We start from the raw sequence: 27622 nt of genomic DNA on the forward strand, positions 1-27622 counted from the left end.
TTCATAATTGATTCATAGCTGATTTTTTTGCTGTTCATTGATAATATATTTCTCCGAAAAAGAGTCATGTTTGCCTTTGTGTCTTTTGTATTTGTATAATAATCTTTTAGATTAAATATGACACTTTTAAATTCATCAACATGATCATAAATATATGATGAATACAGGAAAACATCTAGGATAATATGATAATAAATGGCTGTAACTTGGTAAGGAAAGCTCATATAAGAAATAAAATTCATATGGAAGTCCAAAACATCAAATTATAACTTTCTAAATTAAAAAATCAAACCTCTTTGGGTTATGTCTTAGTTCAAAATGAAAAAAAATTAAAGAATCTACAGGTGTTTTTCTAAATTTTGAATAAATTCATCCATTCTGTGCCCAAGAAAATCTAAAATTGGAAAAAAAAAATCAGCAAGACTTTAAATCTAAGTTGTCCTAATAACAGTGATGTATGGCACTTGATGTTGGCTGCTCTAAGAGTTTATAATGATATTGATAATAAAAGATATGAACGCAGATGAGCCAGGCGTGCCCAAAACTGGTCCAGGTCTTGAGAGTTTAAGTTTGCTAATATTAACCTATTAAATCGACAGTTTAAATGTACATAGATATTTCTAAAAAGATAAGCAATTCAAAATTTAATTGCAAGAAAGTGCTGAATTTAAATTTAATCAAGCATTCTTTACAGCTTCAGTGATTGTGTGTTTCGTTTTATAATGACTGGCTGTTGATTGACAAAAAGGAAAAAAAAATGTTACTAATGTACCAAAATATGAACATCACAGACATTTTTTATCCAGACATTTACCAGTGTCGACATCTACCCAGGTAAATGGCAAAAAGAAATTAATTTTTTTTTTTCAGTTTTTGAGCACTGGGAGGCAGTGGACAGATTATAAAGTCACGTTTCAAAATCTCGCGATGCTTTTAAGCCTAGCCTACCCGCTAGTGGTGCTGTTGCCCCGCCAGTCAGTGAATAACCGGGTGGTAGGCATGCAGAACCGTCAAATCGCACTGGATCCAACCAAGGTTTCTCATGTCATTATGGACAAGCGCTGAGCTATGACGGGGAGTATGACAAAAACGGAACCTGTGTCTGCCTACTAACTGCACAAATCAGTGGAATAAAAAAAAATCTGTTGAAGAGAAAGAGTTGAGCCAACCGGTCTGACAATCAGCGTGTGGGAATGGCAGCTCCCCGGCCGATTAAAGGCATCCTGAAAAACAAGAGCAGCGGGGCAAACGTCAAAACGTTGCCCGAAGACGTTCAGGGAGAGGTTCCTGAACAAGTCCCGGGGCTCTCCGAAGATGACCAACAGTAAGTTTCCTTTTTGGCTATCATGAGGGTGGCCAGGTAACGCTAGCTAGCTTAACACTTGTTAGCCTCTTGAACGTTACTCCCATGCCAGGCTAACTGGACCGACAGAGTCACCCTCTTCGCTTGTCAGTGCGAGTCATTCAACAGCACTTTGTGTATTAAAACTTTGTGTTTCTCTTTCATGTGACTTTATTTTGCGACGAGTGGTGTTAATGATAACCGAGAGCTGTCGTTTACACCCCAGAACCTTCTGTCAGATTAGCATGTTCGCTAGCCAAGAAAGCCATGGTAGGTAACGTAATATGGTTGATACGGTTGTTAACGGCTGTGCATACTGTAAACAACAAATGCCATAACCACAATGAAACTTACCGTCGACTTCAGCAGCTCTATGGCAATCAAAATATATGATAGAAATATAATTTAAAAGCCACAACCTTTTGACAAATATGACCATAATAGGGCAAATTACAGCCGCCTGAAGAGAGCTAATGCTCTGATGAACATAGAGTAACTTGGGTATTATTTTCCCCTATTGTCATGTCCTTATGTCACCTGATGTTAGCCGATCATAGCATTAGTTTGATGCTGCCTGTCTCCCTGTATGACAGCTAGAGGAGTAGAAAAGTATAATAAAGGAGAATATACAGGCTAAATTGTCTGACAGTATTAATTAGACTCGTGACCTATTTACTCGATGGCTTTTATGATAAATATCACGATACTGGATTCATGATATCAGTTTTATTATTTTTATGAAGAGAAATTTAAGTTTATTTATGACTTAATATGTCTTATAATTCAATTCATAAATTAATACAAATCTAAATAGTTATTGTTCATTTATTCTTTGTTGAAAACATCTTTATAGAATATAATATCTTATAAAAAGACCTTTCTGTAAAAAAAAAAAGTTGAAGCAGAACTGTGTTGAAATATGTTTGGTCTCATTGATTTAAATTGTTCCTTATCTGTATAGATTTTTAATTTGATAGTGGTGCTGTGACACCTTTACTAGCTATTCGTCTTTCTGTTAAAGTCTTTGCCATTTTTCAACATAAGTACATGATAAACAAACAAAAAGTGAGGTTGTTGAAATTTACCAATCAAGCCTTACATTAAACGTGTAAATACATGATTTCACAACTTTCTGACAGGTGATTTGTGCCATGAAAATAAAGAACATCTAAATAAATGGGTCGATTATGTGGGGCTATGTTACTGGCGACAAACACTTTGATACATCTGACACTGACAGTTGTGTTACAGGCCTGCAGTGACATACATAAGCTGCAGTGTTTTTCAAAAGAATAGCAAATCTGCTGTAAAGCCTCTTCAAGAGATTATTCTGATAATGTCTGAAACTCTCGGCTACTATGGTAGAGCCTCTGTTTTCGTGATGGGCACTGCCAGATCCTCTGCTTTCTGAATACTTCTCATGCATCTTTTAGTCCAGCACCCATTAGATTGTCAGAGGACATCTCACATCACATGGAATAACTTCCATCCTGATGCTGACCAGGTTGATGGTTATGGTATGGCCCACTCATCCACTCAAGGCAGAGAACACCTTTCTACTTTGTAGAAATGTGGATGCCTCAGAGGAGGACAGTAATATTGCAGGGCAAATAGAATAGGCAACACTGTCAGTCTCACAATTTAAAATTGGAACTTGGCCCTAAGTTTATCCTTCAGTTATGCAGATTGTCAAAGAGGTACTTGGCCTCAGTTTTTGGTAGGGGGGTTGATAAATCTCTGCAGCTTTATCTTCTCCTGTGAATTCATATTATAGTCACTAACACTTTTACTGTGGTAGGGAGCCGGCTCCTAAACCAGTCCGTGTGAAGTCATAGTATTGCCTCGCTCTCCCACAGCTACCTCTCTCCTCAACCTTAAGGGAAACTGAACATTCAGAGTTCCCTGAGTGATGTTGTAGGCTCTAGGTGTATTGTTATTAGCACAGTGAAGTAAAAGTGTAATTTTAGCCACAGCTGAGGGTCAAAAACATGCATTTTTTTTTCAAAGAGTGACTATTCTAGTTGTCTCCTCTGTCAAGATAATACATCATGCTATGTTAAAGAGACAAGAAGGGTGCTTTTCAGCATGGCAAATCACATAAGGTACGTCTTCTATCAAGTTCAAAGCTGTAGAAAATATGAAATGCTTTGGAAAAACACATCTAGGGATATTTTTAGCTTGTCATCTTTGAAGCATTATTTGAGACATGTAGCCAACCAGCATGGCTTAAAATATGCCAGTGTGATCAAGTCTAAAATAATAAGTCTTATGAGGCTTTAAATAAATTGAATTTCATCAGAATTACTTTAGGGTGATAAATTTACACCACCCACCTGCCAAATGCTTCAAAATCTTGGGTGCTAGGTGGATAATCTGCCAACCGCAACAGTTCAGTTGGCTTGTTATAAGTTAATTTTATTTCATAGAATTTTTTCAATACATTTGTGCCTTTAAGGAGTCAAACAAAATCAAAATTAGGTGCTATGAAAACGTTTGTATCACAATGCCTTTGATAATTAAGATCAATATTCATGATAAAACAATTTACTTTGTATCACTGAAATTAAAAGCTTTATGAGGCACATCTTCAACCTGCAGCTTTGCAAAATAACCAAATAATGGTTGCTAGCAGGACCAGACATCAGTATCAGTCCTCTGCGAGCTGCAGTGTGAGAAATTAGGCCATTGAAGGATGGCAGCAGTTATTAGTGGATTCCATTCCCAACAGTGAATCAAGCTTTTTCTGTGTTGGTATAAAAATAGTCTGTCTTTGAGTGATGAGGAAGTGGAGGAAAAAGAATTTTCCGGAAGGATCCTGTGTGCAGCCAAGCACCGAATCCAAGGAGAGGCACACGGGCTGGCTGTGCTGTAACAAGCTGTCACTGTCAGAGCTGAGTTTAAAGTAGATATATTCTTCCTTATCATTCTATACTCACATCTGTATTGCTTATATTGGCCAAATATTGTAACAGCAGCTGCTCACCTTCAGCCTGACAAAAGCTCAAACATCATTTCCTTATCTGCTGCAGTTGTCTGAAACATATCACATCTCTTTCTTTACTCATTTTACAGTAAGCCTGAGGATATCCTGAACCAGCTCTACAAAATAAATACCACCCAGCATTGATTTTTTTCGTCCACCTGTTCATGTTTAAACAATCCAGCTTCCTTCCATAGATTTGTTAGAAGAACATGGACCGTGATGATGTAACACTCAGTGGTTGCTATTGTTTCCAGGAGGTTTTTTTTGTGTCAGGACATGACTAGAATCAGCAGGAGTCAGTTGGAAATACAAAATACTTTTAGGCCAAATGTTTACATTAAAAGTTTAACTTAACATAAAAGCTAAAGCACAGAAGTACAAAGTGTTGACCAAACAGGAACACGCATGCTCCAGCTCCATTTGATTATTTCTTTTTGCACTGTAAGGCATGGACCAAATTTTTAGCACATGTGACTGTCCCTTTTGTTATCACTTCAATCAACCATGTTATTTAGTTAACATTGATGTACGAGCTCCACGCACCCTATGTATAATTCATGGGCACTTCCATGTAACTCAATCTCACCTTTAATGTGTTGCCAACCTTAGCCTGACTGTGCAAAAGATGATTTGACTGGCAGGTAGTGAATCTTTGAATTTCAATTATGTGGACTAAAGGGTTGCGACAAAATATTGATCTGTATTAATTTCATCAATAGTTCATTTTTATATATTTATAAATAGCGGATATGTGTTCTTTACAGCACATGGTATCAAAATAGTATTTAAGTATTTTAACAACCTTATTTAAAAAAGTACCTTTGTTCATGCACATTTGATATAGTTTTCATGATTACTTTGAACAGGTTAATGTTGTAATGTTTAGACAAACAAAAAGTGCATATTGCTTTATGCTGATTGTTTGATTTGTACTGTTTTAACAGAGATGTTGTAATACCGTCTTTTCCTTCCTGATTCCCAGTCCGATAACAAAGCATTAGGTATCAGACGATACCGAGTACTGATCTGATACCGGTGTAAACTTTCTGGACTGACTGTGCCGTGGAAGACTAGCAAAACATTTTAGCCCTACAGTTGTCTCAGAACATGGCTCAGAAAATAGAACCATAATGTACAACCTTTCTGTGACCCGTAAAGTTGTTTTCCTGCTGATTATTATGAGTTTTACTGCTAAATATTGAAATAACAATAACACAGGGGGCTGCATCACAGGGTCTCTCTTTCTCTCGCTCCATTATGCTCTATTAAGGCAGCATGATATGACGGAACAGCCTGCCATTGGTTGACAGACCCTCACAAAGGGAAAACAGTATGATGGTTAACATTCAAGCTAGCAGTAATAAATGATCCAAAATGGGTTTTAAAAATGGATAAAAAAAGATATTCAATATCTGTTTTACTGGTGTGGATTGAAAAGTCATCTGAGTTCCAGACTCACAAGAAATTCAAAGGCATGGATAGCACAATGGCTAGCCCCAAAAGGAAAAACAAGCAAGAGGCTACAATTTATGGTTCAAAAGTTCTAAAAAGTTATAAACTTTGTCACTTCTTGTCATGTACTACAGTGCTGGTCTGGAAGTTGTTTTTTTTTTTTTTTTAACACACATACAGAGAGGATAGTTGTCACCCAGCTTTTGAACGTTGCTGCTGCAGTAGGCCCTTTGGTTCTTCTTTGCTGTCATGAAAACAGTAGCTTGTGCATGCAGTGTTTCTGGCAGCAAAGAAGAATTGTTTTCCTGTTTAAAACGCTAACATTTGGCATGGCTAAACGAAGCAAGATTAAAGTTAAATAAAACGGTTTTGGATCGGTGCATAAACCTGTACTCGCCGATACCAATAACTGCAATTTAAACAGTATTGGGCATATTTCCGATACTGGTATCAGAATGGGAAAAACTCTAGTTTTTAAAATAAAACTTAATGAAATTATTTTCTATGATGTATCAGTAGATTGTCTTCTATATTTTTCAGCAAATTCTAACAATGATAATACTGATAACTCTGATATTCTGATCACGATAATTGTGATGGGAAGTTCTTTAAATTTTTATATCTGTAGGCAGAAAGTAACCATACACAAACAAGTATCCATGTGTCATGTTTCATGTCAAGACATATCTGCAGTTTAACAAGTTATTCATTTAACAAACAGGAGCCTCAGTAGCATGTGAAAGAACCGTACACAGCCACAACAGCGTGGCACCTCCTCCTCTTGCTGGTCACCAGCCTGGTCACACACTGCTGTGGTATGGCATTCCATTCTTCAACCATTATTTGTCAGCCAACATGGTTTAGTTAGTCACTCTGGCACGAACAGCAAACTCAAGCTGATCCCACAAGGGTTCAATGGGTTTGAGGTCAGGACTGCTGGCAAGCCATTCCATCTACTCCACTCCCAAATTCTGGAAGTAGTCTCTGATAAACCCCGCTCTGTGGGGGTGAGTGTTGTCATCGTGAAGGATAGAATTCCGTACCAGACTGTTGAGATATGAGATTGCCACTGGTTGCAGAATCTCATCTTGATATCTCTCTGCATTGAGATTGCCTCCAATGATGACAAGCCTCGTTTTTCTGGTGAGGGAGATGCCAGCCCACACCATCACCTCGACCAAAAGATGTTACCTGGAATTTCCATATACAGCGTGCGCGCCGCGCACCGAAGCGCCGCAGGTTTGCTCCGACTGAAAGGCAAGCAACCTCACCCACTGGAAGCGAGACTAGAGCACTGCGCCGCGGCGCGCAGCCCTGATCATCAGGAAGAGATCACGGGAGAACTGCGAGTTCACGCAGAAATAGCATGTCAACGGCGAACTATCTTACCTTTTGGGGTTAATTTATCATCCTCTCCAGTCCGTGATATTATTTCGTCCTCCATTAAGTGAGTACATTAGGAAGTTAAAAGGTTAATGTTTGCTTAAAGGATCTGTGGTTTTATGCAAATTTTTTTGGCTAAATATCCCCAAAACTTAACTTTTCCTTGTCAATGGTGCCATTGTAGCTCTGTAACCCACTGACCTCTTGATGACCCTTTGCTCTCGCTGCAGGATGAGACGTAATGTTGGTGTAGTGATGATTTACGATCGGGAGTCTGTGCATTGTGTTTTATTTTGAAAGAACTGGATGTTCTACACTTGTGACTTCCATGGTTGGTGCTTTCTGAACGACAGTGAATTTCCGAGGTTTGGCAGCAGCCGGCACTGAAATAGACCTACAGCGTATTTGAAATGAAGCGGAGCAGAGTGGCGCTCCAGGCACGCGCCGCTGCTGGTCTAAGGCGCCGGCTATGGAAATGCTCTGATAGACTAGAGAGGGAGCAAAGTGCTCCGCAGTTCGATTTGCCAGTGTTCCGTGGCGCGCACGCTGTATATGGAAATTCAGGGTTACTCTTTCGGTGCAGCAATCAGCATAGGGTTCTCCACGTCTTCTCCACACTTTGACCCTACAATCCAACTGCTGTAGGCAGAATCTGGACTCATTGCTGAACACAACATTCTTCCACATGTTCAGGTTCCAGTGCACATGTTGCCAACACCAGCGCAAATGGGCTTGACGTGGAGAGCAGTCATGGCAGGCCTCTTGGCAGCCCTATGAGACTGGAGATTGGCTGTGTGTAGTCTGTTCCGGATTGTCTGGGCAGGGAGCCGTCGGCCTTATGGTCCTGCAAACCTTGACTGCAAATCTGTAGAAGACAGCCTTAGGGCCCTATGATTTCTACGTTAACGGAATTGCGGACGGAATCGTGGAATTGGCCAATAAAACGGAATCTACTGTTCACCTCGGAAATCGCGGAAATTGAATGAATTTGACTGAAATATTGTGGTTTTTAGAAAGAGGAACATATATCTGGGGAATATGTTCCAGGGGATCACTAAAGCGGGGACAACTCGTGCCTCACTTCACAAACACTGACCCTGCCCCCTCCTAAACAATACAACGCCTGTGAAAGCAGCTGCATGAAACACTGGCATACAACACGTAGCTTAACACGGGGCAGTACCGTGCGACATAATGTTGCACCTACAAGCACCTACGGTACCTAAGTGCTGACAGGGTGAGGAAACAGTCTTCTTGGGGTGTCGTCTTCTTGGGAAGCCTACTTCGCAGCCTGTCCTTGACATCCCCTGTTATATGGAACTTTGCCTTCAGTTTGGAGATGGTACTAGGGCTCACTCCAAACAATGCTGCAACTCGGTGCAACACCAGCTTGAAGTTGTCTTATTGCACAGACCCTATCCAGATCGGTCAAATGTGGCATGCTGATTCTTGGAGCTGACACCTACTGACCACTGTAGCAGGGCCCATGCTCACAGGGTCTGCTAGTCTGGTGCCAATCAGGCACCTGATTGGCAGCACCTGGGGGTACCAGAAGCTCAAAACAAGAGTCAATAGCAACAGCAAAATAAGCTGTTTGGCATTGGCAGAGAAGATTTGGGGAATTTTTCATAGGCGCAACTTACATATTCAGCTCTGCTGCTCATCCCACAAATGCATGTTTCTTACAAATGTGGCACCATTTTAAAGGGACATAAACAGGCTTTCCAACGGTGTAAGAGTTATTGCCAAGAAGTATTGTTACAACATAGAAATAATCTACCAAACACAAATTTCCTTACTTTCTGTGCTAAGTTCATATAAAGCAATGATTCATATACTTTGTCTGTAGATGACATCAGTGCTGACCAGTCAGTTTAATGGTCTGTCCCTCCTTATTTTCTGTGAATCTCATCTAGTGCACTTTTTCTAAAGTCTGGACAGATGACAGAGGCTTAAGAAACAGTTTGAGTCCTAAATCTAGTTGGCCATCTATCAAACTTTATGTAATCTTTTATTCAGCTTAAGGGGCTTGCACAGAGTTCCAAGAGAGCGGTGATTTGAGCCTTTCTTGAGTGAATGTAACAACTGGAGAAACTTTCAAATTGAACCTTATTCTCTTTTATTAAAAATTTAAATAAAACAACTTTCTAGTTGTTTGCCTTACAGGCTATTATAAAAAAATCCAGCACAAAACATGTTGTATACTGGCAAAAACCATGTTGTAATTTTGCTTCCCTTGTAATTTAACTTGATTGTATACATGAAAGCAGATCATTGTGTGCTTTTTAACCAGCCTCGTACTACACTGTGAACAGAGGTCATCTGATGTTACTGATTGGGGGGGGTTTCTCTGTGAGCTCACGTCTGTTCTAGACCTTTCCTCACTACCCTCTCTCTATGCTACCTGATAGCTCATCTCAGCTCTCAATGATGACTCACTCTATTTAATGAGTTTCCCTGAAGCAATGTTGCCAGCTGTTGACCACCCTGCAGAGGTAGTCACATCACATAAGGGATACAACCCTATATTTAGTGTGTGTTAGTAGTCGGTGATCTTTTCTTCCCTCTTCTGGGGGCAGGTACGTTATCGTGTTACAGATTTTTGTCATGAATGGGCGAGTGGACTGGAGTGTATTTAAGGGCAGTGTAGGTTGGGTGAAGTAGAACTTGGTTGGCTGCATCTGAGCTGAGTTGTGTAACCACACACACGCAAGAGTAAAGCACCCCTGATTCATTAACACCAAACACACATGCCCTGCTGGATTTTGTCAGAGTAGTTTTTGGACCCTCTTGTTGAGAGGGTTTTGGAAAGATTTTTATCTCTTAGATCTTCACTTGTTTTAGAAAGAGTTGGTGGAGCTCTCTGCCAGTGTGAGAGTAAAGAAACACTGTTACCTTTGCCATAGAGACTGGTTTCCCTCTCTTGATTTTCAAGTGTAAGGATATAAAAACTGTTAAATATACAAAAGTTTTTAGATTAAATGTCTTTTCTTCAAATTTTCATAGAGTAAATACCCTCTTTACAGGTTCTAGTTCAGCATGTTGTCCAGTAGAACAAACCATTTTCACAAGGTAGCTGTTTTTGTCCTGAATGATTGTGTATTTTAGGTGTATTGGTCTTGACAGTGGACGCCTTATCAGGTCAAACAACATTGTCTTATTTGATTACATGGTGATTTCTCAACCTTTCTTTCTTGCCATAGGCAGGACAGTTAACCATTTCATGACAACTAACATAGGTGACTTGGACAAAGCGCTTTTAAATTCAACATTATATGCTGTCAGTCTGATGTCCTTTCATCATCATTATTGCAGTATTTTCTCTAATGTTGATGTGGTACCAGAAATAATTTCTCCTGATCATGTGGGTTTGAACTGATAAACATAAGTTACTTATGTGGTCTGGAAATAATTTCTTCCTCCTTCCTTCAATGAGATTATACAAAGAGGATTTTGTAATTTAGACTTTGATCATTTCTGTAAAATGGGTGGAAAAAAGTACCAACAACAGTAGTTAATTCAATGAAAACTGTTCAACAGCAAGCTCAAACTGCAGCCTCCAAATTAACCATTCACTTGAATTCAACCCTCTGTATGACAGTTTCTAATAAACATACTATCATCTGCACTATCATCTTTAAGGGCCTTAATAAATACATAAAACTACAATTCAAATTATGTTTTCTTCTTTTTATTTGTTTTGGTATTGTACAGCTAGGAAGAAGAAAACATTTGAACACTGTTAGATAGTAGTTTAAGCAAGTTTCATCAAATAAACCACTGCCGAAGTGTGTATCTGCTTTTGTAAGTAAAGATTAATAAAGCAAAATCTGCGAATAGGAGTTGGAAAAGCCTAACTGGAAATAAACTTATCCTAATGTCTGATACCAATCTGATTTACCAACTTGACTAACTTCTGTGCATGTACTACTCTGTGTCCTTTAAATTTTTTCCTGCAGTTCTTAAATTTTTCCAGGCCAAGACAGCTAACACCTTTATCCAGAATTGGAAGTTTGTTTCAGTCTTAAGTTTTATACTAGGAATACAAACGATGTATTCCATGCTCAGATTTGTGTGCTGTCTTTGGGCATTCATAGGGGAACCCACTTCTCTGGGTGTTTTGACGAAACAAATGACTCTGTGAGTTTTTGATCAGTCTGTGAGCTCTAGTCTATTTTGAGTGAGATGTGTAGGGAGCTCTGCAGATTTGTAGCAACTCACTAAGCATCTTTCTCTGCCCCCCCCGCCTGCCTCCTATGATTCCAAACCTTTTGTTCTACGAACAAGGTCAAGACCGACATAATGTACGGTTGCAGGAGAGGCCACCGAGGGTAAAGTTGTATAATTTCAGCACAAAAATGTCCAGAGGCATGTGGACTTGTGACTATAAGTTTATGGGTTTCAGTGTAATTTGTAAGAAAATTGAAGGACCCAAATTCACAAAAAGAATAAAAAATGTAGCTAATAAGAAAAAAAAGACATGAAATGATGCTTTGTAATTCAAATGTCACAGAAACACACCAGTGTGTGTGTGTAAAGTTTGGAAATATTAGCATGTCGTATACTGGCAAAAACCATGTTGTACATCCCTAATAAAATATATAGAAATATACTTATGACAAAAACCCAAATGAAGCATCCAGAGTTCACACATTTTCTCCCCTGCTTTGAATGAAATATTTCTTGAATCAAAGAACACTGATTGCTGTTAAACTTCTGAACCTCTCCACTCCCTACCAACCTTTCGTAGGGGTTAGAATCTCAGACTGTTCCATCATTACTATTAGGGCTGGAAATTTTGGTTTAACTTAGGGTAAGATACGATCAGGTCAGTCAATATGATACAATACAATATAACATGATATGATAAACTGTGTGTCCCATAATACTGATAATGCAATAGCGTGATGCAGTAATTAGTACATTGCAGGACAACTGTTTTTGTAACATCTAAGCAACATTTGGCACATACAATATGATAAATGTATCACAGGTCAAGATGAAAATATATTACCATGTTGTAATTTTATCCCACACCTGCTTCTGAGGTAGATCAGCATGACACCAAAGCAAATACCGTGCCACTTCCTTAAAGTTGTCAGGACAAAAATGATCTCAGTGACATTTCTGTCTGTGTGCTCTGAAAATACTCAGCCTGAGTAAAAACTGGGGCACGTTCAGTCCCAGATTAAAACTGGTCACTCTTTGCCCTGGGGGGAATCTGTGTGATGTGATGGTGGGTGGGAAGCTGGTGCAGGGTGGTGTCGGTTAACTTTGTCATTATGTACTCCTCAGTTTTCATTTCTTTGATCCTCTTTACAGGAAGAAATCCCAGAAATGGGATGAGATGAACATCCTGGCCACGTACCATCCTGCTGACAAAGACTATGGACTGATGAAGATAGATGAACCCAGCACACCTTACAATAGGTCAGAGGCTTCAGACAAACGTTCCTTGTCTATTTCTGTCTCTTACACTGTTAATATTTGATTGAGTCGACTTTTTGTTGTACTTGTGGTAGTTTAAAATTTTCTTTCTGAAGACAAATTGTTTATAGGCATATAAAGTTGCCCTCCTGTAAACATTTAACTATCCTTTGGATGATCACATAGCCAGTTTAGAGCTTGAACTGCCAGTGTCTGAGAATTAAATTTGGTGTGTGTGTTGGTATAACAGGGATGTCTCCGCAGGTTTGTAATCCAATATGTCAGGGGGCTGCAGGGAAGGTCACCCTTGTCACAGTACTTTCCTCTTTGTCATGGTACTCTTCTTGTCTCCTTCACCCTCCATGCCCTTCTTTCCTGTAATCTATTAATACTCTGCTTTCTGCCTCTACTTGTGACTGTGTTTTCTTTCTTTTTCATTTTTACAACTTATCATTTATTCTTCTAATTTTGGTCTTCAGGATGTTGGGTGATGATGAAGATGAGGGGGCACTGAGTGACTCAGATGGCCATGGTGGACTTGCAGCTGATGACTTGGCATCCAAGTAAGAATAACACATGAAAATAGGGATTTTTTTTCGCTTGATTGTTTTTCTCATTATTTTTATTATTAAAAGAGGCTGAAATGAGGTAGAAACACACCACAGACAAATGTTACTACTACTTTTTCTGCTGTCAGGTGTATCCCAGATAGTCCATACTCGGTAATTACTTATAAGATAGCAGTGTCTACAAAGTTAAAATACTTTTGTTTTTAAGCATTTTCAGTCTCGATTTAAGTTTTTAAACCATTCTGGCCCGAAATTCCTAAAAACTTCATGAAGTCTTTGGAGTGACCCACATTATGTGAATGCAAACAGCTGACTTCTTAACTCTAAATTTACATTGAATTTTTCCCTACAAGCACCCTGGCAGTGTTAATTTTGGCAGCCAGTTTTAATTTAAGTTTTAGTCTTTAAATTAAATGCATTTTAATTTTAGTCACATTTTAGTCATTCTACCCTTTTTAGTCTAGTTTTAGTCGACAAAAACGCAAAACATTTTAGTCTAGTTTTAATAATAATAATAGTTTTAGTCCATTAAAAGTCCTCACATTTTAGTCTTTACTTTTAGTCCAAGCGTTTATTCTCTTGCATAAATCTAGTACCAAATTATGATAGTGTGTTCTATGCACCCTGCCAAACCTGGGGTCCCTGCTCTCTACAGCTGAGATACAGAAGAGCTACAGCTGCATTGTTTTTTGACAGATTAACCCACAGTGGAGAAAAATCACATACTTTGAACGAAAACTACATTACATTTTAGTCTAGTTTTAGTCATCTTGGTGAAAACTAACCTTAGTTTTTGTCAGTTTTAGTCATCACAGATCTATTTTTGTTAGTCTTAGTCTAGTTTTTGTCATGGAGAAAACGGCTGTTGACGATCATTTTTAGTCATAGTTTTAGTCGACGAAATTAACACTGCACCCTGGTAATGTTGTTTGTAAGTAGTGGTGAACTGATGTGAGAACACAGCAGGAAATAGGCAACAAACTTCACTGCTAATGAACAGAAAGGTGGGATCATGGGTGTATATTCTGCCACTGTTGATCTGTCTATGTAATGAAATGGTTTAGGTTTTCCGATCTTCTCATGTGTTGAACGTTACAGAGAACTGGTATAAATGGCAAAAAAAAAAAAAAAAATCTCATGATATCAGACTCTGACACCTTATCCACATTGTTCTTTTTACATCATGTATTATCTTGATCCCCAAACTCCTGTCAAATGGGACAGTGATTCTCAAGTGGTGGGTGTGAACCAAAAAGTGAGCTGTTTTCAGTGAGTTGTGTAGCTGTACCAGGAAAAAAAAACAAAGTCTATGATGCACTGAAACCCTAAGCAGGCATAAGTTTTATTTTAATAATTTTTTCCCATGGTAACACTTTGGCCATTCTCTCAAGATTTGAACTTAGTTATCTCCTTTACTCTATATAACCAAGCTGGCTTTCACAAGGTAAGAAATATAATTCCTCAAGAAATGACCAAAACGTCCATGCTACCTCAGTAAAATGGAGTAAAATTAAATGTATGTATGTATGTTTTTGGCATAGAGTGCTTTTGAATTCATTTTTGTCCTCTACACGTGTTTCCTCCCATCTAAAGTCTGAACGCCAAAATTTTTCATTTTATACATTTGGATAGTTACGTTTTTTTAGAATATAGGTTATGATTTCTGTTAAGGAGGCGGTGGAACCATAGACTGCAGAAAGAATTGGACAAAGCCTGTGTATGGCAGCCGTCTGCTTACAATAGGCAAACTCAAACTGCTTTTGAAGCCAATCAGTGGTGGCTTCAATATTGAAATCACTGTCTCAACCAACATTGGATCAACGTAACGGCCCGCCTACTGAGCTCGACTTCTTATCAGCTAGCTAGCATTCTGGTTGACAGAAACGTAGCTTCTGCCTGTCGAGCTATCTGTCAATCAAATGAGACACGCCAACCATTGCGCAGTGAGGTTTTTTCTAAATATAATCTAAACGATTGTGGTACCAAAAAAAAATTCACCCCCCGTACAGTGAGAGGACATTAAGACATTAGCTAATGAGACACGTTTGGTTTTTTGAACCAGGCTTCAAACCATTTTATTTCTAGTGTAAAAAACAGCTGTTTCACAGGTGTTCAGACAGAATGTCCAGTGTTCCTGCAGCCACCCTCAAGTGGACACTTGCGGTTTTGCAGTTTTTTTTGCACTTCTGCATTGCCTCATTTTTCAAGACCAGCGGTTGCTGCTTGGGTGGAACTTGGTGCCTGACCAGTTGAGAGCCACTGCAATATCTGAAGTCTACCACCGTGAGGTGCATTTTTGAACTTGATTGTGGTAGACTGATTATTGGCCTGGCTGTTTATTGGGCTGATATTTGGCATTTGGCTGATTATCGGTGTCAACATTTTATTTTAACGATTATTTATAAGATTAATTCATCAGAAAGTGAATTACTTTGGCTGCACTGCAAGGTTTGTCTTTTTTTTACTCACGTAAAAATGAAACCATGAAGGTTGTGTAGCTTGTTAGCACCAAGTTGTCACCTTCTTTGTAGTGGTTTGGTAATGAGAGGCAGCCTCCAGGGATTGTCTAAGCAGAAAGTTGTGCCATGTAGATTACACCACACACAGCATGTTGACACAGTTAGCAGTACACTCATTCCCAGATAGCATGACTGCTTGTGACAGTGCTCCAGCCTACATTTACACAATGCATCTTGACAAGTGTCTTCCTTTTTCTCCTTATTAAAACAAACAGAGCAGAGAGAATCATGGTAACGGTCAGCAGTGTATGACAGTCTGAACACAACACTTAGCTAATTTGTAGTTTTGACAATTTAGCACACTACTTACAATGTGGTTTCATTAAGGAAAATACAGCTACCTATGCATCGTCAGTGTGTTCTGCTGCTTTAATGTGACTCTTCTGTGTATGTGTGCATCCTAACATGGTGTCATACTTCCTAATTATATTTTCTTGACACATGACTACATCAATAAGTGTGTGGATAGCACACATAAAAGCATTTAACCAATAAGTATTGTGAAGTGTTCAAATGAACATTCAGACATAAATTAAAACCATCTGTATCAGCCAGAATATCAGCTAAAGCTACCAGGTGGTGACCTTGTTATGTTGACCTTGCATAATAGAGAAAGGTTCCCGTCTCTGGCAGCCATCTTGTATGCATGCAGAACTGCGAAGAGGACTCTCGAACTAAGAGATGAGTTGGTGCAGGTCATGTCTATATTTTACTTTCAATGTATGATTAGTGAATATAGCACCATAGAGACCTGGCATTTTTTTGGCGATCCTTAGTATTGTACAATAAAGTGCCTTGTGGAATTTCTGTCCACAGTCGACTGTCTGAGCGAACCTGTTAACTCCTGCGAATACTGCTTGCTTCTACAACTGTACCAGCAATGTTGCGCCTAACAGACAGGATGTGGAGGCACCTTGTGTGGCTTAAACGTTGTCTCTTTGTTAGAATCCCTTTGTTTTACTTTCTGCATTTGCACTGACTACTGATCAATACACAATGAGATTATGGGTGTCTCCCATCATCAGCCATGAATTCCTGGAGAAAGGGAGTTATGCAGTGTGAAAAGATTAGCTCGAAATTGCTCTGTCTTTAAGTTTTTCTCGCATTCTTTACCCAAAAATCAAAAAAGTTTTCTCCAATTTTGTGCAGAATAGGTTGTCCCAATACGAAAGCCTTGTTGAACAGTAGTTTGAATAGATTTGCTTTTATTGATTACATTTTCTCTATTAGGAGACTTTCTGAAAATACACGGTATTCAGTAAAGTAAAAAAAAAAATACTCCTCAACATCTAACATCTTTTTGTATTAAAAGAATATATATGTACCACTCCGAGCTGTCTCCTGGATGGAAATGGGAGCTTGAAATTTTTGCTGTGGGCCATCGTGCTTACATAAGTGCACTGATGTGGCGATGGGGCGAGCTAGTTTGAGTGTGTTTGTTCCACAGAGACAATAGTGATTAGCTCCAGGCTTGCAAGTCAATTAGTGTCCCTTGTTTACTTCTACACAGAGTGCCTTTTATTGTTTTACTCTAAACTCTCCAGATAGTACGACTGCTGTTCTTTCCTGTGTAAGCTTGTTATTCTATCTCCCTGTCATCTGCTCTGAATCTCGTCTTTCATCCATGCTGTTCTTGAATTTACCTCACCGCATCACTTACACCTTTCTTCTCCATCCTGGCTCTTTTGTCTCATATATTTGATACTGTTACTGCTGCATCTTGAAATGTTCTTCGCAAGATCTTCTTTCTGTGTGATTTAGGCCAGTGTGTCTGAGTTTGTACAGTAAAATGAACCATCCCCCTAAGGCTGCAGCACTGATTTACTACCATCCGTTGAGCCGTAAACCATTATTCATTTAGTCCTCTGCTGTTAGCTCTTTGTGAGTGTGAGAGAAGTGGGTAGTAACTCTTGTTATTTTTGAAGCATGCTCGAGTACTCACACGCTCACATCTCTTTACTCTCACTGTTCCTGCTCTCTCCTCCCCCTTGCCCCACATCTCTCCATCTGTGTTTCTCTTATATCTAGTTCATTCCATAAAAAGCTCCATCAAAAGTTCTTTTGATCACATCACAGCAACTTAATGTGTGGAGCTCCTGATATTTTGTCATTTTTGTTTGGTCATTTACTCTTTATGTGGTTAAAACCAGGGTAAAATGTGAATTAAAATTCTTACAAATGCCAATTAATTTCAATTAATGTCTGTTTTTATCATGTTTTTCTAAGGCTGGTGGCAGCTGAGGGTGCAGAGCCTCGCTTCCTCATGAAAGAAGAAGAAGAAGAAGAGGAGGAAGAAGAGAGCAGCGAGGAAGAGGAGCTAACTCCTGAAGAACAAGGTAAACACAGTATTCTGTTTTTTTGAGCTATTCCTTTGAGGGAAAGCAACACAGTTAAATTTTTTTGCCCAGTATCTAATGAGAGTGGGACAAAATATAATGACATTACAACACAATGTCCTGTAGGGGTGTGAATCCTTCAGTATCTCTAGATTTTATTTGAGGGTTGTGATTTGATTCACAGTCGATTTTCAGTTCCTAACATATTCCTTATTTGTTACAAGGAGATGCTTATTTCAGAATCTACCATAGTCTGCTTTGCACTAAGGAGCTGTAAATTGTTATTTGACCTTAGAAGCACAATACAATGTGTTACAGATAATATAGCTTTGAGCCTATATTTGTAGTATGTTTATAAGCTGATTACAACTATGTAAACCTGACGTGCAGAGCTGCCTTTAACTCTACAAATTTGATCTGTCGTCTCCGAAGTAAACATGCAGCAGAATACGGTCACTTCACTACAGCAACAGGCAGCTTCACCGAAGCAACACATTCTGGACTTTCAGAGGAAAGACAAATACCCTCAAGAGAGCGAGAAGGCAAAAAGATAACAGAAAAAGTGGTCAAATTCATTGCGCTGGACAATCAGTCCATCTCCGTGGTTGAGAATTTTGGTCGTCTTCTTGAGCTTTTAGACCAACGCTATGCCCTGCCATCTCGACATTACATTACAGACACTGCATTACCAGAGCTGTACAACAAAGTACGTGACAGCATACTAGAGAATTTAAAAAGCAACTTCACTGCCGTTAGCTTCACTACAGACATTTGGAGCTCAGATGTTTGCCCCATGTCACTGCTGAGTCTCACTGCACACTGGATTGAGTCCTCCACCTTTGAGTTAAAGCGTGCAGTTTTACATGCACGCCAGTTTCATTTTAAAGTAACAGAGGGTAAAGAAATAAAAGTGAGGGGGGAAAAGTGATGTAGCAGCTCTAGTTGTACTTTAGAAACTGCACTGAAATAAGAGTTCTTGTATTTGATATTTGGGTTTTATTGCACTGTTAATATTTTGGTTCATGTCTCCTTTTAAGCTGCTACATTTTAATAAGGATTGTTGTTTTGAATCTGTATGATTCATATGTTTTTGATCCTATTCAAGTTAAACTGTTTATACCACTTTAAAGTGGAGTTGGGATGTTTTGAATTCATTCATTTGTTGTGACTAATACAGTCAAGTTAACTTCTAAGTGGAATTATAATATTTAAAATTCATTTATTGAATTCACATGTTATTGTGACTATTGACTCGGTTATACCACTGTGAATCTGAGGTTATTTGAGTTCACTTTTTTGACTGCTCAGGTCATTCAGCTGACCACTTGAAGTGGATTTTGAATATCTGATTGAATACTAAGCACTGCACTAAGTGAATATGTAAATGTATTTTTTGACAGATAATTAAAGCGAAACAGAGCTATTACACCGTTCTGAGCAGAAATGTGATTTTATGTTTTAAACATGAATATTGGCTGTATTGAGTTAAATGGAATAAGTCTGAGATATCTAGTAGTAACAATTGAAACTGTAATCTAGGTAATTATGAGTATCGGTTTGGGACTCAGTATTGGCAGATATTCAATATTAAAAAATCGGATCAGGATCGGAGGCCAAAAATGCTGATCGGGACAACCCTAAAGTAAAGACTAAAATGTGAGGAGTTTTTATGGAGTAAAACTAGACTAAAACTTAAAAGGGTAGAAATGACTAAAATGTGACTAAAACTAAAATGCATTACTTTTAAAGACTAAAACTAAAATTAAAAATAGCTGCCAAAATTAACACTGCTTTGGGAAAGAGGGCAAGTGTTCTGTCTGTGTGCTCTCCACCTTTCACTGACTCCCCTCAAGACAGATGACACCCACACACACACTGTCAATATGCCATTGACCGTTCTCTGACCTTACTCTTCTATGTGCGCTCTCATAGACACACAAACACCCTCTCTCTCAGATGTTATTTGAGCTGTGCACATGCTGCATATTCTAAACAGGATGAATCTGTGTGCACAATTTCAGTGTTGCAGTTTTATATCTGAGCTACTCAAGTAAAAACAAGTGAAGAGTCTGGAGACTGCAGATCCAATCAATACAGTCCAACTTCTGAGCCAAAGCCTCAGCAGATTTTCACACAAAGTATTTGTCCTGCAAGCTTGAAGCCCCTATTGAAAGTTTAACTGCAAGCTTTAAATTTGCAGAGGGAGAGTGCAGGAATGTTTAAATCAATTATTTTTCCATCTTTAGTTCTTTGAGGGATTAGCACAAAATACAAGAAAAATTCCATGAGAAGATTTATGCCAGAGCAAACGCTTTAAGATGAAGTTCAAATTAAGGGTTTAAGGGGGTTGATTAAGGTCTAATTAACTTCTACTCAAAGAGATGCACTGTGGCGTCTGAATAAACTTCATCAAACCCTCATGTTGATTATGTTTCCTAACCTGTCACAACTGTGTGAACATCACAATCCTTCGTGCCATATTAGTCACTGCTGCATCACACTCAGTGACACAGAGGCCAGCATGGCCTTAGTTAGGTTCACTTTGAGTGTCCTTTAACTTTATCTCAGTGCAATTAGTCATCACAGGATTTCAGCACAGTCATGATTGTTTACTATAATAGGCTTCACTGTCCCATTTAGAGTTTGACCCCTTTTTAAAGTAAGTTTGATACAAAAATAGGTACAGAGCTTTACCTAGAAACTTTGGTATATTTATGAGAAAATTTTAAAAGATGTTTTTATCATCAGATTTTCACCCTGCTATTAGTAGAATTAACTACTCTGAGCTCATCATGCACTTGTTGATTTCATCAATTTTTAGCAGTAAAGATTATGTGTCTTTGCAGCCAAGAAGAACCATTTCAAAATGATGAGGAAGATGCACTACAACGAGGGTCTGAACATCAAACTGGCCCGTCAGCTCATTGCCAGCGAGCTGGAGGAAGACGAAGATGCAGACGAGGAGATGAGAGATGACACAGAGGAGACGGAAGAGATCAGTGTTGACCCGCCACAGGAAGGTGAGGAGAGGGAGACTGTGTCTCTGTGCACAATGGGTAAATTATTTGGACAGCTTCCACTCCAGTGTTTTTTGTACATGTAAGGGGAGTAATGATGCATCTTACAACATAAAACTAAAGTGAAGAGGTTGAGAAATAATGGCTTTGTGCAGTAATGCAGACTGTCTGTGTGGGTGTCATTACATTAAACTGCTGGCTAATGTTTGTTTGTGCCGCCATGTGGTTCATTTACTCTGAAATCAGTGCATCAAGAGGATGCTCCAGTGCTTTTAAATCAAACATGTTTACAACCCACAGTGTTAAAGCTTGAGTATGTAACATTCAATGAGAACCTTGTCGAATCAGCTCTACTCCCCCTCCCTCCCTGTTCTTCTCCATGTTTGGGCTCCTTAGCTCCACCCCTCTTCTCACATACCTCCTCGCGAATGTGCACGTCTGCTGAATCGAATACTGACGGTGGTAAAGCTCTTGTGGAGTGATTTTGCTCTGCTTTTCCACTGAAATCAGTGGCTGAATTACAGGTTAGAAAACACTTTGTCTTAGCATGAACAAATTCTACATAGGACCGAACACCGCTGGTAACTCCGCCATTGTATCAACTTCTCACTGAGCTGGGAGGCGGAAGCGCACCTACTACAGCAGCCAATAGGAATGCTCCCTCCATCAGAGCATTGTTCCTTGCTGGTTTTCTTCAAGTGAGAGTGCAGCATGAGGAGGCGTTGCAGAAGTGTGTTATTCTTTTAGATGGCTTTAATAACAAGACCATGGCAGGTTGTGTTGTTTTTATGGGCATACTTTAATAAGCACAGTGGGTTTTAATAATGTAGTGTGCTCTATGTAATGCTCTCTGATCAATTTAAAATACCTTTTGTCTGTCTTAATGATAACTAAGCACATCTGTGTTGGACATGCTTGGAGTTCTCAACTTAAAGCAGACTTGGACTCACTCTGTAAGACTAAACTCTCTTTATTCTTTATCCAAAATATAACTTCATTCGGAATGCACAACGTTATTGCCATAATATCAGTATCTGCAGACAAGGCCAAACCATAATGGGGAGATAAAGGGGAGAGTATTCTGGGGTCAAGCCAGGACCCATGGAGGTAGACAAATCGTAAACAATTGTAAAGTCAAGCTGTGATAACCTCATTAACTTTTCTCAAAGCACAAAAATGATTTTATTTATTTATTTATGCTTTTGTAAAACACTGATTTCTTCTACCACTTTTTCTTTAAACAGTATAGCCATTTTTTGGGATAATAGTAACAGTGTGGATGGGCACACACGGTTAGGAAAGTAAAGTCAAATGTCACAGCTAAGCTATGATGCTTGAATGCCAATATAAAAAGTAGAAGCAACACAGACATCTTTGATAGAAAAGACTTGAATAATAGTAAAAAAAAAAAAAAAACAAGAGAAAAGGGCAAAAATGAGTTAAAAGTGGCAAAAAAGAAGTTGGAATAAGTTGCAAAATAGATTTAAAGGTATAAGAAACAGCAAGTGCATCACAGTAGGGTTAAAAGTGGCAAAACAAAGCTGCAAAAAATGACCAGGAAAGCGACACAAATGGGTGAAGCTTTCTAAAAGATAGCAAGAAGGGGTTAGAAAGGGCAAAAAGGAGTGAAGTTGCAAGTGAGCAGAAAGCAGAAAATAATGGGTTAAAATGGCTTAAATTATGAGTGGCAAAAATAACTTAAAGGGTTTAAAAAAGTGGCACAAATGGGTTTAAAGTGGCAGAAAAGCAGCAAAGTTGCAAACAGGGGTTAGAAGGGGGAAAAATATGTGGCAAAAACTGGCAAAAATGTGTTTAAGTGGTATAAAACGTGGCAAAAATGGGTGGAAAGCAGCAAAAATGTGCAGAAAAAGCTGTGAAATTAGTCAAGAACTAGCATGAATAAATAATATCAGCATCAGGACCCAGTAATAGTTTGGCAGATCTCTCAGCTCCAAAATTAAGTAGCTGTCAGGTTGCTAGCGCCAAAGATACTGATCCAGCACACATGAATTGATGTTATCAATAAATTACGATTGGGAAGGGCAAATTCTCAGGGTTTTTCAGCGGCCTAACCAATTCTGTGGGCAGACCTGAATACAGATAATAGCTAAAAGTAAATTATTAGTATTGGCAGATGTGAATATTTCTGCAACTATTAAAAGCCAGTACAGTTGTCAACACATAACAGTAAGGGATGCAGGTTTCAAAGAAAATTACTATTTGATAGTCTCCTACAAAAAAATTCAAAGATTCTGGGAGATGGACCAGGGTGTTTATCTGAGTTGCTTAGCTTGATGCTAACACATAATGGAAATTTCTTTTAACAGTCCAACAGTTATCATGATGCTACGATGCTATGTTACCATGCTATTTTTGACTTAAGAAACGATTTGTTTTATTTAACAGTACTAGGTTTTAAAGATAGTTTAATTGATCATTACCAAACGATGTTCTATAAAATAAATTGTTTCTTACATTAAGAGGAATAAGTTACTTTATAAGCACCTCAGTGGTGGTTAGCAGACAGCTTTCAGATGAGCTACAGCCATCTTCAGGAGGTGTTGCATAAAAACCATGCAGGACAAAAAAGGAGTTTTAAAAAAGATAAATGCATGAAATCTTCATTTTTTAAATAAAATAAATAAAGACTGATTTTTGAAAAACATCATCTCTCCTTTGCTTCACCAGTTTTTTGATCATCAAGTCTGTGGAGTTTCTGTAAAACCTTGTAAAAAATTGGTATTGATATTGGTATCTGCGAAAGTAAGTTTTGAAATATCAATGTATTGGATATCAGCAAAAATCCAATAATGCATATCCCTATACTTGATTTTTACTCCGGAAAATAAAGTAAGAAAAAGAATGAGGCTGCTTGTGAAACCCTAGAGAAAGCTTCAAAAGTAAAAAGATAGAGGAATAATTCACTTGAGTGAGAATTACTTGAGGGCAAATCTGCAGTCGAATTTCCTGAAACTAGATGTGAAGTCTTTGATGGATGAAGTGTAACCTATTTTGAATCTTGAAACTGTTCATTTTGCACTAGAAATTCTACTTTTTAAGGATCAAAGTACACAAAAATGAAATATATATTTCTTTTCTCTGTCGGTCCACTAATCTCACTTGTATCTTGTGTTTTCAGCGGACTCTCTCGACTCGTAGATTGCGTCCCTCTCCAAACCTTTGTTGCTGCGTGTTGGCTCAACATCCAGACTGACATTGCCACTGCCCTCTGTGTTGTTAACGCTGGGCCACACAGCAGAGACCGCTTCAGTACCCACATAACAACCCTCAACAGCCAGTAACCTCCCAGTCACCTATTTGTCTGTCTCTATATTTCCTTAGAACTGTGCAATATAACCTCAGACACACTGGTTTAAATTCTAAGAGTCAGTGCAACACACAGTGAAGACTGTTCCTCCCTCCTTTCTCTCCTGTTGCCAAGAATCTTCCCTCCCGCCTCCTCTGGACCAGAGGATCTGTGATTCCGACCCTGAAAGGAGGATCAAGGCCTTTTATAAAAAAAAAAAAAAAAGAAAAAAATAAATAAAAACGTCTGGATAGCAAGGACTCACAGCTGTTTGCTTTTGAGTATCCACAGGCCACAGAGTCATTGCGTCAGCCCTTGAGGAAGCTAGGGGAAACCCCGCAGCCTCACTAAAGGCATATCTTAGACATGACGACTGCATTTAAACTGGGTGCACTGCAGAAGGCTTTTATTTTCTGTTTTTGCTTTGTGAGCTATCACTCTGCTGCATTGTCCTCCCTCTTTCAGTACTTGTTGTGACAAAAGATGGACACCATGATGACCATTGAAGCTCTTATTTTAGGTTGTTAGATATTATGGTGTATTAAATAAGGAGCTATTTATTAGTACAGTAGCATAAGACAACATCAGCTTCTTAACTAAATGTAATGGTTTAAAGCAGATTAAATTGGACCTCATTCAACTAACAATACAAACAATTGACAAAGGTAGGCTGTGGACTGTCTTTGATGTTTGCAGTAATAAAATGGGCTATAATAATAACACGAATTGTAATTATAAAACTACACTCGACTGATTTACCCAAGGGGCATCTGATTTAGATTCTCCCTTAACAAGCAAGAGCTCCACACAAAATCTTGTTGAATATTCTGGCAATTGAGAAGAAAAGCTGAGAGCCTTTTTACATGTTTTATGCTCTAAAATGCAGCTTCAAGGTACATATTATTTTATTTTGTTTGTCTTTGCAGAAAAACATGGTATTCATTGGCTTTGAAGATATTTTTTATATTTCTAAGATAGCAGGAGGGGAAGTTTAGCAGGTATGACACGTGCTACTGATCAATTGGACAGAAAGGCTGCAGCTGTCAGCACCAGGCTCTGATGTAAATCTTACAAAGACTAGACCAACATGCTCTGTGCTCTTACTAAAACGATTTCTGACTGAATATATGGGTGCTTCACCAATAGAAATTGTGTGATTATCTATTATTTAAGGAAGGTACAACCATGTAGTTATTCATTTCTCATCTGGCTTCATCACACTGTACTCAGCACTGTCTGATCTACCTTAATGTTATCTCCAAAGCAGCTTGGGAATGTGAAACAAGAAGTTGATGCTACTGATATTAGTTGAAACACCAAATTTACATATTATAGGTGTTTTATAGGTGGATTTTATTTTCTATGTCTGGGGTTCCTAAAAGTGTAAAGAAAGTACTCTCAAGTCTTAAAGCATGTGGAATTTGACATAAAAGGACAATGAGTTGAACATAGAAGGTTGAATGCCCTGAGGAGCCCTGAGTTTGTCTTGGGTTTTTGATTTTTTTTTTTTTTTTTTTTGTCCCTTTAATTCCCCTCTGTGATTTAAAGTGTTGTGCCCTGTGTTGTGGAAACACAAAAGATCATAGACCAACAAATGGTATAATTCCTACAAATATCCCTTTGCATTTTCTTTGTTTTTTGTAGGTCTGTATTTGGTGGCGTTTACTCTTCATGACAGAGGTTAAAACAACTTTGTGATCCTTGTGACCACCTCCTGCAGCTTATTATGCTTATTATCACTTGATTATAAACAGGAATATATCTCTGAAATAGGCCATACTGTTGTATTTTGAATTTGTAAACAGAAAGGAGATAACAGCAGAGAAGCTGATGTTATTGGTTTATCTTCTCTCTTTGGACAAAGGGACAAAAATTGTCCCAAACATGGCTGACGTGATCACCTTGTAGGTGGTTATTACCTGTTGAATGTGCCTCTTCTGTATTTATGTACATGTGTGTAAAATTAACAGTTTATGCTCCATTTCTTTCTGCTTCATCATTTCAGCTGTCTCGCTTGTTGTTTTGACCCACCTCTGCCCTGTTTGTATTTTGAGGATGACAGACTGTTGTGCAGTCCCATGACTCTGCACTGTCTCAAAATGACGTGGATGCCAAATCCACGTTTTTGTATGCTCCCAGTTTGCATGTTCTTAATCATCAGATTGTGTGTTTTCTGTTTTGATTATGGGTCCCATCATTAAAAAAACATTGTTAGAAAGTACTGTCTGTCATTGATTATCATTGATCCTAAGATTTTTCTGAAAGGAAGGCATTAAGGAGGTTGAAAAGAGAAAAAAAAATACATCAAAATTTTAAAATGCAGCAAATATAAAGGAATATGACATTAAGCAAGAAGAAATTAAAATGCATAATGAATTGAAATATCTTTAGAATTTAATTTGGTTATTAAAAGATCAATTAAAAATAACTTGTAATTTAAAGGATTAAATGAAAGTGGATTAGAATGATAGAATTTATAAAACGGCAGCACTAAAAAATTTTGGAAGTCCTGTTTTAAGAGCAAATGGATGTAGAAGACCTGAGGTTCTCTGGTAGCTTATTCCACAGTTAATGCACGTAGTGAGTGAAAGCTGTCTCATCCTTCTTGAAACGCTAAATAAACCTATCTTAAAGGCACCTAAGGGCTATGGATATGCCATAATGCACTAGGGAGTCTGATGGGTATTTTGGCCCTTGAACATTATAGTGCTTTATGAGAAGTAAGATTTCGAAATCCTCGTTCTTTGACTCTAAGGTCGGCCACACACTACAGGGTTTAAAGCCTGATTTAAGGCTAGATTTGCCTCCCCCGACGATCATGGGGGTTCATCCCAAGTGGAGCCTCGCCGCAAAAGACTATTTGTCTGAATAATCCTCCTGTGTGGTGTCAACATGATTATTGTACTGCTCCAAATCGCGTCAAAGCCTCCCAGACCCTGAATCTTAAATATCAAACACGTTTGATATTTACGACTCTAGGTCGTAGTAGTGACGGGAATCACTAGTGGCCCCACAATACGATATCTCAATACTTTGGTCATGATTCAATATTATTGCGATTTTAAACATTTTGCACTACAGTGAGTATTGCGATACCACCATATATTGCGATCTATACCATCTTTTCAACTGTTAAGCTGATTTAGAAGTAGTCTTGCCCTCATGTTTATTGTATTTCAGTAGTGTTTTATTTTCATTTAGCACTTCTTGGAAACCTCATGTGTCATGTCCATCTCATTCTGCCCTGCTTGCATTCCTAATGTCCTTCCCCTGGTGCGGCCATATTT

General features: G+C 38.5%; 1 protein-coding gene across 1 annotated transcript; it reads left to right on the plus strand.

Moving 5' to 3' along the window:
• The first annotated feature begins 956 nt into the window (after positions 1 to 956).
• ppp1r2 (protein phosphatase 1, regulatory (inhibitor) subunit 2) lies at positions 957 to 26546 on the plus strand. The gene is made up of 6 exons (XM_041791885.1): positions 957 to 1324; positions 12483 to 12590; positions 13067 to 13150; positions 17902 to 18011; positions 20858 to 21031; positions 24168 to 26546. Exons 1-6 carry the CDS (start codon positions 1194 to 1196, stop codon positions 24185 to 24187), a joined length of 627 nt encoding a protein of 208 aa, XP_041647819.1. The 5' UTR covers positions 957 to 1193; the 3' UTR covers positions 24188 to 26546.
• The last annotated feature ends 1076 nt before the right edge of the window (positions 26547 to 27622 follow it).

This window comes from Cheilinus undulatus, linkage group 7 (assembly GCF_018320785.1).
Source record: "Cheilinus undulatus linkage group 7, ASM1832078v1, whole genome shotgun sequence".
Classification (NCBI taxonomy): domain Eukaryota; kingdom Metazoa; phylum Chordata; class Actinopteri; order Labriformes; family Labridae; genus Cheilinus; species Cheilinus undulatus.